At 43.6% G+C, this 14,839-nt stretch overlaps 1 protein-coding gene across 1 annotated transcript in view; it reads right to left on the bottom strand.

The window, feature by feature from the left end:
• The window catches only part of CENPT (centromere protein T), a 365,158-nt gene that overhangs the window by 152,559 nt on the left and 197,760 nt on the right, over nt 1-14,839 (bottom strand). The window contains exon 10 of the mRNA XM_082271075.1: nt 5,185-5,281. Coding sequence (XP_082127201.1) covers nt 5,185-5,281 — 97 coding nt within the window. The remainder of the gene's footprint in view (nt 1-5,184; nt 5,282-14,839) is intronic.

The raw sequence follows: 14,839 nt of genomic DNA, 5'->3' as shown, positions 1-14,839 counted from the left end.
TCGTGATTCCGTAGCCGGTGCAAAAGGATAAAGCAAATTGAACCGACTAGGCACCAGGAATGGACGTTTCAACGTGCGCCACATTTCATTAACAGTGTAATGAAACTCAGGTGGGCAGGGAAAAAGCTGCGCCGACTTGCGGGTCCTGTGCATCCCAAATGAGGACACAACGCCCGGAGGACAGGGCTCATCCTCCCAATGTAGTGTTTCCTTAACAGAAACAATTAATTCATCCATGTTCGCCCGCTCTTCAGGCGACCCCGGGGAAGAGGTATCAACCCCTTCCACCTCTGCCTCCCCCTCAGACCCCAGCAGGTCCAAGGATGAGGGAGAACCTGAAAAGGGCACGCTCGCAGCAGCAGCAGCCATATCACCATCTGAATCAGAGGAGAGAGACAATCTGGGCCTCTTTTTAGCAGCACGTTCAGCCATCAGCATTTCCATATTTGACACCAAGGTTGCCACTACAGCGGCCAAATCAGGTCTCAGAGGGGCCACAGGAGAACTGGGGACCCCCACAAGAGTTGGGGGGAATTTGCTGTCCTGAGAATCCATTGCTCAAGGCGACAAAAAACAACAGTGCAATAAGATAGTACTGTCCCTTTAAGAGCGCCGCGGAGTGCGCAGCCCACCGCTTCAGCTACAGTGACAAAGACCCCCAACAGGAGAGAACAAAACTGAGCCAGAAATGACAATACAGAAAGATATTGAGAGCAATAACCTGCAGAGCCCCGCAGAGTGTTGCCACTGAGTGTCCTGCTTCAGAGGAAAAGGAAGTGCTGCTAAAGTAGGCTGAACTTTATAGGCTGCATGACCCAGGGAAAATGGCTGCCCCATAGGACTGCATGGGTGGCTCCGCCAAAATGGCCGCCGGACATGCGGTCGGAACGATCGTTCAGCTACCGCAAAATGGCGGCGGATGGCGCCAAAAACAGCATGTAGATTGCCCATAGAGAAGCCAAACATGCCTGCCCATACCTAAAATGGCGGACCGCGCGGATTCACCCCGCTGCGGCCGCCACACACACACACCGTCTTGCACCCCCAACAAGCACCGAAGTGACACAGGGAAGGGGACCCCCAAAAACATACAGCACCGCAGCGCATGCACAAGCGATCCCCGCAGGGACCGCATCAGGGAGTCACACAGGTACAGACACGGGGGACACACAGCAACACAGGACTGCCACCCCAGACAGAGGCCCCACACAGAAGTACTTACCTGTACCAGATGGCGTGGGGTGCCTCTATGAACGGAAAGCCACTGTCCTCATCTGACAGGGAGTGCCGTTTGCCAGGGACATGACACTGCAGCATCGCAGATGTGTCCTGTGAGGTAGCCACCTCACGGCTGCATCCCTGCTGCTAACAGGAATGGGTCGTTCATAGTGCCAGGGCGAACCATAGCTGAACGCTCGATGGCGGGCTGGGGGTCCATCTGACCCTCTGCCCTGGAGAACCAGGGCGGTCAGTCCGAATCCCAGCACCGCATGATCCATCTTCATCCGAAGAAACAACTAAAACTAAAGCTGACAAAATAAACAGCTAGTAAAGTAAGAGAAAACTGACATTTTCAAAAGAAAATCAAATAAAAAAGATTAGATAGGCTGAGACTGTAGCCCCAGCACAGGGAAGCCTAACTACTCCTGACGCTAGGCAGATTAAAACTGAGTTGGGAGTGGTCACTGCAGGGGGGTATTGACCAGATGGGACAGCCCCCATGGGTGTGTATATGCAAATGCCTTTGTTCTTTTGACTAAGTCTTTACGCCTAGCTACTCCTGCGGAGCGGAAGTCAATACCCAACAGTGATGACTTAGAGGAGGCGGCGACTGTCGGAGGACGTAAGAGAAATTGCTAATACCAGAGATCCCAGCCGGGAGCCTAGGTCCTTACTCCTGACTAGACAGATTAAAACTGATTACCTAGAGCACGGAGGGGGGTTATATACGAGCTGAGGATGGCCAATGGGTGTAGCGAGGTGTTTTTTATTCTTCCTAGTCCTACTCCTGGATGAGGCAATATAACCCACTAGTTATGATTTATGGAGCGCTTTGTCCATCAATGAACGAAAGAGAAAAAATGCTTTTTGACAAAGAAGAAGAGCAACTTTAAAGTACAAAAAACTGTAAACTATTGGCTGTAATGTCATTGCACATATTACCTGAATAGAATACCAATATTAAATATTAAGGAAAAATACAAGAAAAGCCTTTTTTTCTCTTTCAGCAGCTTAGTAGATGCCCCTTACTTATGCTTATGGGGTGGTGCAATACGTTTAAACTTTAATGTGCTATTATTACAGGCTCTGGATGGAATTGTGTTGCCGATTTAGAAATGGCCAGCAGAGGAGTGTTAATTTTGATGTCAACTTTCAATTTAGTTTTAGTTATAGTCTTATGACTAAAATGCCATTTTAGTTTTAGTCGTATTTTAGTCATCTGAATTGTTTTAGTTTTAGTCGACTAAAATTGTATTATTTTGTAGATGAAAACATTTTATTTGACGAAATTAACACAGATTGCAGCCGGCCAGTAAAGTGGATAAGGGAATTGTCCACACAAATGTTTTGGTCTGGGACAATAATTTTATATAAATGAACGTGGTTGGGATGCTCTTGGAGAGGGCACTGGGAGTTGTCATTAAAATGTAGGAAGCGCATAGCGTGTCCTGGACATGACAGCAGAATAAATCGGCATGGAGCAGTATGTATGGAATGCATTTTTTTTTTTTTTTGTAAACCCTATATAGAATATAAAGCCTGTAACAGATCCCCAATATTTGGACCATGTAGTTCTGTCTTAGATCTCCAGACTCTCACGTGATTCAGTGACCTGGCCTCTCAATTCCTCCCAAACATCAGCCTAAGCTTGATGAAGGGTAAAACAAAAGACACTTTATTCAACAACTCACTTCCAATATATTCAGTTTTAGGTGCTTGATTACATCATGCAAATGTATTGTATACAGAACATAATTAACATACCTGGCCATCTGCACAGACACAGGTGAATGACATTGCAGACTCAGACAGGATTGGCATTATCATAATCATAATCACAAATATCATAAATATCACAAACAACCAGCCCAAACATAGCCGAATACACATTCCTAGAAGTGCGAACACACTTCACCTTTAAACAGATGAAAGCAGAAGACATAGGCTCTCAGACTGCCCGTCTCCATTTTCAACACACGTTATTATAACTGTCAATACACATCCCCACAGTAGACGTCTCTAGCATCTCTTTAGTCTCTCAATGTGTGGAGAAGTCCTCTGCTGCAGCAGGCAGCTTTAGGCCTGTAACATTGATCCCAGTCTGAGTCTGTATCTTGGGGTGACATGGATTTGAGTCCAAAGCAAAACTACTCTCATGGTCCTCCAGCATATACCCCCACACAGAGGTGCACTCCCCTACAAGGCTCTCAGACTGCCTGTCTACATTCTCAACACACCTTATTATAACTGTCAATACACATCCCCACAGTAAACGTCATTAGCATCTCTTTAGTCTCTCAATGTGTGGAGAAGTCCTCTGCTGCAACAGGCAGCTTTAGGCCTGTGACATTGATCCCAGTCTGAGTCTGTATCTTGGGGTGACATGGATTTGAGTCCAAAGCAACACTACTCCCATGGTCCTCCAGCATATACCCCCACACAGGGGTACACTCCCCTACAAGCCAGGGCCCGTAGTCCATGGGCAGGAGGCTGGCCTTCACACTCCTCCAGTAGCCCGTGGTGAACGTCCCAGCAAATGGGCGTTCGTCACAAGGCCCAAAAATTATTTTAACTCCTCTACCGTGAGTCGTTGCCAATGATATAGTATATATGGGCATAGGAAGTATTGGGGTTGGAGGCAATAAATTGCTCTGCATACAAATTTGTTTGGTCCACAATATACTGCAGCAAACCTTGTGGAAAAAAACAAATAAAAATAACCTAATTCAGAAAAATTATGAGTGTTGGGATGCACACCTGGCTGTGCAGTGAAAGGGGGGATTGTAGCTGTCCCTGAGAGGGAAGGCAGCCATAAGGCATTTTCCAGGGCATTCTGAAGGCAGATTTGGGCTGTGTGACAGATCACGGATGGTGGTACTAATGGACTGTGTGACAGACTATTGATGGCGATACTGATGGCTTTTGTGACAGATCCAGATGGGCTGTATGACAGATTCAGATAGGTTGTGTGACATATTCTCTTTATTTATTTATTTTTTTTTGGGGGGGGGGGGGGGGCTGTGTGATGCACAGTAATGTGTAACAATAAAAGGAAAATGAGTAATCACTCAAGGTCCTGCTCTCCTCCTCACACCATCGGTGTGTGAGAAGAAGAAGCCAAGAAACGGGTGGCAACTGCTCTGTTTACAGTTATGACCAGCTGTAATTTGACACAACCGGCTGTTTACCCTAATCGGGGATGAGCTGTGTCTGAGGGACACGCCTTATCCATGATCAGCACGCATTAGCGGCGCATCCTCCTGGACGTCCTATAACTCCCAGTCAGAATAACAGATCCATCGCTTAGCCGTCAATGTTCTGTAGGCTGGGCGGGATCCGGGTAAAATTACACTAAAAGTATGATTCTGGTACAAAGCAATGCAAAGTGATTAACAAATGAAATACAGAGTTTTTTGTTGGATAGCTCAGTGTGTAAAAGGAAGTTGAAAAACAGACTTACTGGCCAAATCAACAGATACAAATAAAGAAAAAGGGTAAAAAAAAAATATGTTTGAGTTTAATGACACTTGAAATTAATAAGAAGGTCAAACAGCACAATTCCTAAAATGCTCCTTTGCCTCTACAGAAATGTATGGTGACTGCTGGTGTCCTCAAATCTACCAAGCCATCCCAAACATCACAAAAGCAGAGGGAGCAGAGGCTCATTGTGCAAAATTCTCTTTGTTAAAAGAAATTCAGTAAAACACAATATAATGTACTTACAATTTCATAAGCTATCACCCAGCAATAAGGGAACAGCTGCCTATACTCATAGGAGAGGGCCGAACCACTTACTCTGTGTGCTTGGGCTAAATACATACAAATTTCACACAGGACACCTTATGTATTTAACCTTAAATATTTGCTCATATTTATATAGTTATTAGTACTGTATAGCCAAGTAACTAACACAATATCAAACAGAAAAGATGTGAAAACAGAAAGAAAAACATATACACTTACGTCAAACGGGCTTTCCGAATATAAACTGGTGTCTCAATCAGTGCCGAGATCATAGACTGCTTGTTTATTTTTGCAGGATATTCTGGACTGAGAACATCTGAAAAGATTATATTTTACAGTCAAAAAAAATCTTGCAGAGCATTACCCCAAATCTTTTATATAGTACATTAACAGAGTGCAATAATGTGGCAAATCTACAAAACCATATTTGAAAAGACTATTTTAGCAACTTCACTTGTGAAGAAGTTATTTAACCACTTCCCCCAGGTTGACCTAAAAAAAAACAGGGACTTTGAGTTAAGATATCTGGATGATGCCTGCAGCTACAGGCATCATCCAGATATCTTTTTTTCAGCCAGCGATTCCCTGCAATGTAAAAGCCATCATAGCCACTGTTTAGCTGCTTGACAACACCCCCCCCCCCTCCGGGGGGCAGTTTACCATAGAGCATGGACCAGATAGTCCCCAGCAATCTCTATGACCCTCAGAAGCTGGAAGCAACATCAGGATGTCACTTCCGGCACTGGCAGATGTAAGCACTGCTGTTTTTTAAACTGGAAAGCCTGAGATAAATTTTAATTTTTTTTTTTATGATCTCAGGCTTTCCAGCATAGAGGAGAGATGTGTCTAGGTTGCGCCTGCATGTGTAAACGGCATTCAAACCACAAATGTGAGGTATTGCAATGAACAATAGAGTAGGAGCACTAACTCTAGCACGAGAACTCCTCTGTAATTATAAACTGGTATTTTTTTTTTTAAAGCGTAGCCTATGGGGATTTTTAAGTACTGACGTTTGCTGCCATTCCACGAGTGTGCACAGTGTTTAAAAGGTGACATATGTTAGGTATCTATTTACTCGGGTAACATCATCTTTCACATTATACAAAAAATAAAAAAAAATGGGGTAAAAATTGTGTTTTGTTTTAATTCATGAAAGTGTTTTTTTTTTTTTTTTTTCAAATATAATTTTATTAAATCATTTCCTGTTTTATATAGCATACAAGAACCGAAAAGACAAAAAAATAAAACAAGTTCCCAAAACATAGACACAATGGCAACAGTGCATCCTCATAAGTAACTCTCAGCTATATCTCAAGATGGTATTTCAGACCTTCATATATTAGCCCAACTGACACCTGATCCTGATGCTGTTGCCCAGTCTATTATACCCCCCCCTCCCCCCCCCCCAAAAAAAAAAAAAAAAAGAAAATTACTTAAAGAACACAATTACCAAACAAACATTTCCTCCTCCCAGTCCCCTCAATCCCCCCCTCCCGAAGATGAGCGACGCAATCCCCCCCCTACCTCCAGTCCTCTATCGGCCCCTCTCAGCTAGCAAAAAGTCGTTTGCCTTCCTCTGATGACATAAACAAGATCCATTTATCCCAGATACTATTATATTTTTCCTGCTTATGTTGTGAGGACAAGATCAAGTCTTCCATTCTACTAATATTTTCTACCTTCCGAACCCAGTCTGAGATTGACGGCGCTCGTGTTTTTTTCCACAATAAAGGGATACATGCCTTTGCAGCATCTAATAGAAAAGGTATTATTGATCTCTCATATTTTCCAATTGGAATTTCAGAAAGATGGAATAGGAAAAAGGCTGGGTCCTCCTCAATCTTATAGTCTGTAAAAGTTTGGGTCAAGGTCCTTACCCCCGACCAAAAGGGCCTTATTACTTCGCATGACCAAAAGATATGTAAAATTGTGCCCTTCTCCTTCTTACACCTCCAACATTTATCTGTCTCTTGTGGGTACCATTTGTGTACTTTATCCGGTGTGTTGTACCACCTGGTAAGTATCTTGAAATTTGTTTCTTGGGATTTAACACATCTTGCAGGTTTAAAAGTAAATCTAAGAATCCTTTCTATTTGTTCCTGAGTGAACTCTCGGTTTAGCTCACTTCTCCATTTCTCTACCCATGGCCAATTCATCAATTCTTTTGGTGTGGTTAATAATTTATATGAGGTTGATAGAGTGCGCGAAATACTCTCTCGTCCTTCACATAATCTCTCAAACTCCGTCAGTGGTCTATCAAATCGATCTGGATTCGGTATCGATAATAGAAAGTGGTGTAACTGATTAGCCTGCCAAAAGGGTAGGCCAAATGGTCCCCCTTCCTCTTTTAATTTTGCAATCGAAGGCCACTTTTTCTCTATCAAAAAAGCTGATACTTGTTCCTGCCCTTTTTCTTTCAATTTTATATACTCTTTCCCCTCCATGCCCGGGATGAATTTGGGATTTCCCATTATTGGGAATAAGGGTGAATCCAAAGTTGTTAATTTTTGTTGAATACCCTGATAGTGACTTATACGCAACGTATTACCTATTATTGGGTGTGATTTCAGATTTCCAGGTAGGCTTGGGTAACATCAGAGTGCCCTCTTTAAATCCACCGTAGTTTGCGCCTGTTCAATTTGCGTCCAAAGTTTTGTACTGGACTGGTGCCACCAATCCAATACTCTTAGATGTATACCGTGGTAAAACTTGCGTACGTCTGGCAGTGCCAGACCCCCGTACTGTTTTGACACCACCAAGGTACTATGGGCTAAACGAGGCTTTTTCCCTGCCCATATATATATTTAATAAATAATGCGTGTACACTCTTAAAAAGGTTATTTGGTATTTTTACCGGCAATGCTCGCATAAGGTATAAATATTTAGGGAGGATATTCATTTTCAATAAGTTACATCTCCCAAACCAGGATTGCAGCCCTCCTTGCCACTGTCCTAACATCTTCCTCGTCTCTGCTAACAATCGCGGGAAATTCAATTCAAAGACCTTAGATAGATTTGTGGGCACATACGTCCCCAGATATCTCACTGCCGAATCCTTCCATTTAAATTTAAAACTAACTTTTAATATAGACAGTTTCAACTTTGGGATACCCACCCCCATTGCCTCAGATTTCCCAGAATTTATTTTGAAATTGGAAAATATTCCATACTGCTCAATTTCCTTCAGTAAATTCGGCAGCGAGATCTCCGGGTTTGTTATCGTAAACAATAGGTCGTCAGCGTATGCGGCGATTTTATATTGTGTTTGTTTCAGCTTTATCCCCCCTATGTCCGGATTTGCTCTAATTCTACACAATAGGGGTTCCAGCGATAAAGCGAACAGGAGGGGGGACAATGGGCAGCCCTGCCTTGTGCCATTTTTTATTACAAAGGAGTCTGAAAGAATTCTGTTTGCTTTTACTCTTGCTGTAGGATTTGAGTAGACTTTAGCTATTTTCCGTAACATTAAATCTCCTACTCCTATGTGTTTTAGGACTGAGAACATATAAGACCATTTCACACGGTCAAATGCTTTCTCCGCATCTGTGCTCAATATGATGCAGGGGGTTCCAGACGAGCTGGCCACCTGCATCAGATTGAGCACCCTGGTTGTGTTGTCCCTTGCCTCCCTGTCTGCCATGAACCCTACCTGGTCTAGATGTACTATGTTTGGCATGCATTTTGTTAATCTTGTTGCAAGTATCTTAGTATATATTTTTAGATCCACATTTAGGAGGGATATCGGTCTATAGCTACCACACTGCGATGGATCTTTCCCTTCCTTTAAGATCAATGAGATATGGGCTGTCAGGGTATCTCTAGCCCAGATCTCATTTGCATCGACCCCATTGTATAATTTTCCCAGATATGGACCTAATATGTGAAATAACGTATGGTAATATTGGTTTGATAACCCATCCGGACCAGGCGCTTTCCCCTGTCTCATTGATCTCAAAGCTTGTTGGATTTCTTCCTGCGAGATATCTGTCTCCATAGCTAAACATGCCTCCTGAGATAATACTGGGAGACCCGATTGTGACAGGTAGTTTTCTATCTCTTGCTCGGTATTCACTTCTTCCGTCAGATTGTATAGGGCCGAGAAGAAAGATTCAAATTCCCCTGCTATCTGTCCCGGGAGTGCTTTCCTTTCCCCCCCCTGGCGCCACTATATAAGGTATATATGACCTCCCCTTCTGGTCCCGCACTGTCTTTGCTAGTATTTTCCCACATTTATTTGCCGATTAATATGAGAATCTTTGTGACACTTGTAGTGCTGCTTTTGCCTTATATTGGAGTAAATCTGTTATCTGACTAGTATTAATTCTGCTAGTAAAGGTGTTGATGTTTTCTGCTTATGATTCTTCTCTAAACTCTTTAATTTCTCTAGTAGTGCCGTTAGGTTACTATTTCTTTCTCTTTTGATTCTAGCCCCATGCTTTATTAATACCCCTCTTACTACCGATTTGTGTGCTTCCCAGAGAGTTCCTATCGTACATTCTGCTTGGTCATTAATCTCGAAATAACTTTGCAGTTCCTTTACTACGTCCGTTAAAACCTCCTGATTTTGTAAAAGGCTTTCGTTTAGTCTCCAGAAACGTTGTTTATGTGAGTTAATAGAGGTCAAGCTATAGATCATTGAGATTGGGGCATGGTCTGACCAACTGATGTTATCTATCCCTGTATTCTTAACTGCTTGGAGTTGGGCGTGGGGGATTAGGAAGAAGTCAATCCTAGAGTAGCTTTTATGAGGGTTTGAGTAGAATGAAAATTCTTTCTCAGAGGGATGTTGAAGTCGCCAGATGTCTATTAGCTGTTCTCTATGTAAGATTTTTACCACTCTTCTTCCTATCCCCTGTGGAGTTGCTGATAACCCATTAGAGGTATCCACTACTGGTGTCAGGGGGATATTAAAGTCCCCCCCCCAAAAGTAGTTGGCCTTCCGCAAATTCCCTCAGATCCGATAGTGTTCTGGAAATAAACTTATCCTGCTGGGTGTTTGGTACATATAATGTTGCCAGTGTAACTTGTATATCTCCTATTTTACCCTTTAGAAATAAGAATCTACCATTTATATCAATTTTACTTTCTTGATATGTCCATGGAATATTGTTAGCGATTAGTATCGATACACCCCGAGATTTACTTTGCATATTGGTTGAATGATATACATACGGGAAGGCTCCACTATTGAGATATGGTAATTTATTTGTCTTAAAGTGCGTTTCTTGAATGAAGGCTATACTTGTTTTGAGACGTTTTAATTCCATCAATAGAATTCGTCTCTTTTCTGGGATGTTTAATCCCTTCACATTAAGGGAGATGAGTTTAACGTCGTCCATCTCCGGGAGGGAGGGAGGAGAGGAGGAGAGCAAGGAAAACACACAAGAGAAAGAGAGAAAAAAAAAAAAAAAAACACAGATACCCAGATATATTCCTCTTCCCCTAACTAATCCCCCTGAGTCAACAGCAAGGTCCAAGCTACGTCCCCGCTGGTCCCTCAGTGGGAAGAATATCTATTCTTTTTTACACACGGCATTTTAATGCCATTTGTGTGTTTACTGGTGAGGGGCAGCTCGCTGTGAGTTTTTTCGGCACCTTGGTCACTGCACACCTTTTTCGCACCTGCCTCTTGGGACAGGCCTTTTGGCTTGCACCAGAGGAATTTTTTATTCCGGCTGGAAGGCCTGCCTTGGTTCCTCACATGGCACCATTGCACTTTCCCCACTTCCCCTTCCCCACTTCTTTGTTTTGTTTGTCTTTTTCTTTGGAGTCCGTCACCTGCACTGTCACCTTTGTTTTCTTTATTTGCACAGACTGGAGTGTGTGGGTCCTCGGGCCCAGCCTTAAGTCTTGGGAGGGGGTGGATATGGCCTTTTGGCTTAGTTCGCCCTCTCCCATGGGGTCTCCCTTCGGGGGAGCCCTACTTAGTACTCGGTGGGGGCTGTTTCGGCAGTCCCCCTGAAGAACGGGGTCGGTCTGGTTTCGGCCAGACAGACCATGAGTACCTTATGTCCCTGTCAGGAGTCTTGCGCCCCGGGGGATTGAGGTTTCGGGTCCTACCTCTTCGGAGGGAAGACCATACGTTGTCGCACACCCTGTGCTTTTTTGTGTTCTCACTTTGTGTGTGTGCACTTTTTTATGCACCGGGTGGAGTCTTTTGAGTGTATTGCACACGCTACGGGCTAGAAAAAAAAAAATTTGTGTGTTTACCTAAATGGGGAAGTGAGCAGAAAGAGGCCAGTAAGTAAATCCCCCCGCCGCTTCTCCCCCCCCGCCCTTAAATTTCATTTTCCGCCCCTTTTATCTGTCATACCCCCGTTGTGCTCCCAGGATCTTAATTGCTCATACTAATCCACTTTTCCTCGAGTTTCTCTCCTCCTCTTCCTTTCCGCTAGCCCCCAAAGAAAGAAAAAAAAAAAAAAACCCCCCATATCCCTCCTATCCACTCCTCTAGTATATTCAAGTACATCCACAATAAAACTCAAATTTACACTGTTAAATTTATACTTTTATACAACAATACCCCATACCCCCTCTCTCCCGTTCCCCCTAAAAAAAGAGGGAGGAGCGGGATATTGACTCTTTAGTTTCAATGGTCCCCACATAAAAAAAAAAAAAAACGCTTATACAATAATACCTAACCCTCCACTCTCTCTCACTCTTCTCCCCTTCTTCCTCTTCACACTGGGAGGGTGTAGAGAGAGAGGGGAGTTGATTTTTAAGAGGAGAGAAAAAAAAAAAAAAAAGCCCTCAACCCGTGAGTATATAGGTCAACAACACCTTCCTTGCTTATTATGAGTGCCAAAAAGAGAAAAAAAAAAAAAAGGGGAAGGGAACCCGTATCCCTCCTATCCATTCTTCTAGTATATTCAAGTACATCTACAATAAAACTCAAATTTACATTGTTAAATTTATACTTTTATACAACAATACCCCATCAATCGCTCCCATCTCTATATGGTGTTCACCCCCTCTCTCCCATTCCCCTTAAAAAAAAAAAGGGAGGAGCGGGATACTGGCTCTTTAGTTTCAATGGTCCCCACATAAAAAAGAGAGAAAGAGAGAAAAAAAAAAACCCCGCCCGTGAGTATATAGGTCAACAACACCTTCCTTGCTTATTATTGTGAGTGCCAGAACAAAAGAAAAAAAAAAAAACCCAGAACCCGTGTCTCTATGAAGAGAAGGGGAAAAAAAATCACCTCCTCTGTTATTCACCCCGAGGGGTCCCATCCAATTAGGGATATCTATGGGTTCCGTGCCCAAAAATGTAAACAGTGCATATTTCTCCTGTATTCTCCGCAGGGTAAAATAATGTCCACTCCTACAAAATGTTATGGAGAAGGGGAATCCCCATCTATAAGTACAGCCTTGCCTCCTGGCAAGGTCTAATAGCGGCCTTAACATAGCTCGTCGTTGTAAAGTCGCTTTAGCGATATCCGAGAAAATTTTTATGAGTGTCCCTTCATAATTCAGTTCTTTTATACCCCAAGCCAGTCTCAGAATGGATTTTTTGTGTACATAACTATACATCTTACATATCACATCCCTCGGGTTGTCTTCCGATCTTCTAGGGCCGGACACCCTATGTATTCTCTCTACCTCCAACTGTGCAGGGAATTTATCCCCCATAATTTTTTTAAACACCTGCTTAGACACATCTATGAGCTGCTCCTGGTTTACCGTCTCGGGTAAACCCCGAATCCTCAAATTATTTCGGCGACTACGATTTTCAAGGTCTTCAAGTTGTATATAAATAGCTCCTTCACTTTCTTCCTGTAAATCTCTTGTGCGTTCCAGTGCCGTTACCCGGTCTTTGATTAAAGCTATTGTTGTTTCGTCCTCTGATACCCGGTTAGCCAACACCTGTATCTCCTTTCTCACCAACTGCATCTCTCTGCGGTGCGTTTCCTCCACTCGCTCAATAATTTGTTCCATATCCAATTTAGTAGGTAATGCACTCAGGATGGCTTTTAACTCAGCTGTCTGGGTTGCAATTTGGGGATTTACTAGGGGGCTCAGATCTCCTCTTTGTCTCTCTTCCTGCCCCACCAGACTAGATTCTCCTGAAGGTGAGGTGACCCGAGAGTCAGTCATATCACTAGTCTCTAGGTCAGTCTGTATTTCCTCCCTCCTCTCTGCCATCTTAACTTCCCTGGTTGTTTTTTTTTATAAGAATCGTCTTATCTCTCCCTCTGCTTTATTGTTTACCGGCTCTTTTCCCAAGCTTTTTCTTCCCTTGCGCCTTTTCGATAATGTCATATTATCTATGAAACGCTGATGGGTTTCCTTTAAATGCAATCTAAACCGCACATTTAGCAGGCTCCTCTTCCTTACCCTGCTGTCGGGTAAGGTCTTAACTGCTAGTAAACCTCCAGCGGTTTTTATTTATAGGAAAAGTATCTGCTCACCTCTTCCAAGGTTTACCCCCTCGGTGCTCCTACCATACAGCGTCTCGGCGTTGTCTTCTATATCCTCCCTGGAGGTTAGCCCACTTTGCTCCGTCTTTACAATTGGTTCCCGTATGTCTCTATCCAGGTTCCACAGAGCGATAGATGAGCGATCTCCTTAGCGGTCCGTCACTGACCCCGCCGGTCCTGCTGCATGCGGTGCTCTCTCTCTCAAGAGCGGTAGATGAGCGATCTCCTTGGCGGTCCATCACTGACCCCGCCGGTCCTGCTGCATGCGGTGCTCTCTCTCTCAAGAGCGGTAGATGAGTGATCTCCTTGGCGGTCCGTCACTGACCCCGCCGGTCCTGCTGCATGCGGTGCTCTCTCTCTCCAGGCAAGTGGTTAAGGGCTGTTCCGACCGCGTCACCGTCAATCCCCGTGCTCCACGTGTAGAGCGGCTCTAAGCTACTTAACGCCGGTGCTCATTCGGGCGGGGGAGAGAGCGCGAAGCTAGGGAGTTCACGGAGCTCTCACTCCCATGACCGCTTCCGACCACGCCCGGAATCTCTGAAAGTGTTTTTTTTTAAAAAAAAAAAAACTATGTTTGTGCAGCAATTTTTTACTTTTTTTTTTTTTTAAAGTGTTTTTTTAAAAAAAAAAAAAAAAAAAGGAAAAAATTGCTGCACAAATATAGTGCGACAAAAAATTGCAATGACCGCAACTTTCTGCCCTAGTTCTCAGCTAAAAAAAAAAAAAAAAAAAATTATAGAAATGACATGACATTGGGACGACAGCCATGCAGACCAATAGAAATGGGACGACAGCCATGCAGACCAATTTGATGCTGTGTGCGGCGTAAGGTCTAAGCACTGACAGGCTGACCCCCCCAACCCTTCAACGTCTGCAGCAATGCTGGTAGCAATCATACGTCTATTTCCCAAAGACAACCTCTGGATAGGACACTGAGCATGTGCACTTAACTCCTTTGGTTGACCATAGCGAGGCCTGTTCTGTGTGGAACCTGTCCTGTTAAACTGCTGTATGGTCTTGGTCACCATGCTGCAGCTCAGTTTCAGGATCTTGGCAATCTTCTTATAGCCTAGGCCAACTTTATGTAGAGCAACAATTCTTTTTTTCAGATCAGAGAGTTCTTTGCCATGAGGTGCCATGTTGAACTTTCAGTGACCAGTATGAGAGAGTGAGAGCGATAACACCAAATTTAACACACCTGCTTCCCATTCACACCTGAAACCTTGTAACACTAAGTAAGGAGTCACATGACACCGGGGAGGGAAAATTGCTAATTGGGACCAATTTGGACATTTTCACTTAGGGGTGTGCTCACTTTTGTTTCCAGCGGTTTAGACATTAATGGCTGTGTGTTGCGTTATTTTGAGGGGACAGCAAATTTACACTGTTATACAAGCTGTACACTCACTACTTTACATTGTAGCAAAGTGTCATTTCTTCAGTGTTGTCACATGAAA

Source organism: Pelophylax lessonae (assembly GCF_965119305.1).
Source record: "Pelophylax lessonae genome assembly, chromosome: 10".
NCBI lineage: Eukaryota > Metazoa > Chordata > Amphibia > Anura > Ranidae > Pelophylax > Pelophylax lessonae.
The sequence above is the reverse complement of the archived record's forward strand: the minus strand, read 5'-3'. Positions and strand labels throughout refer to the sequence as shown.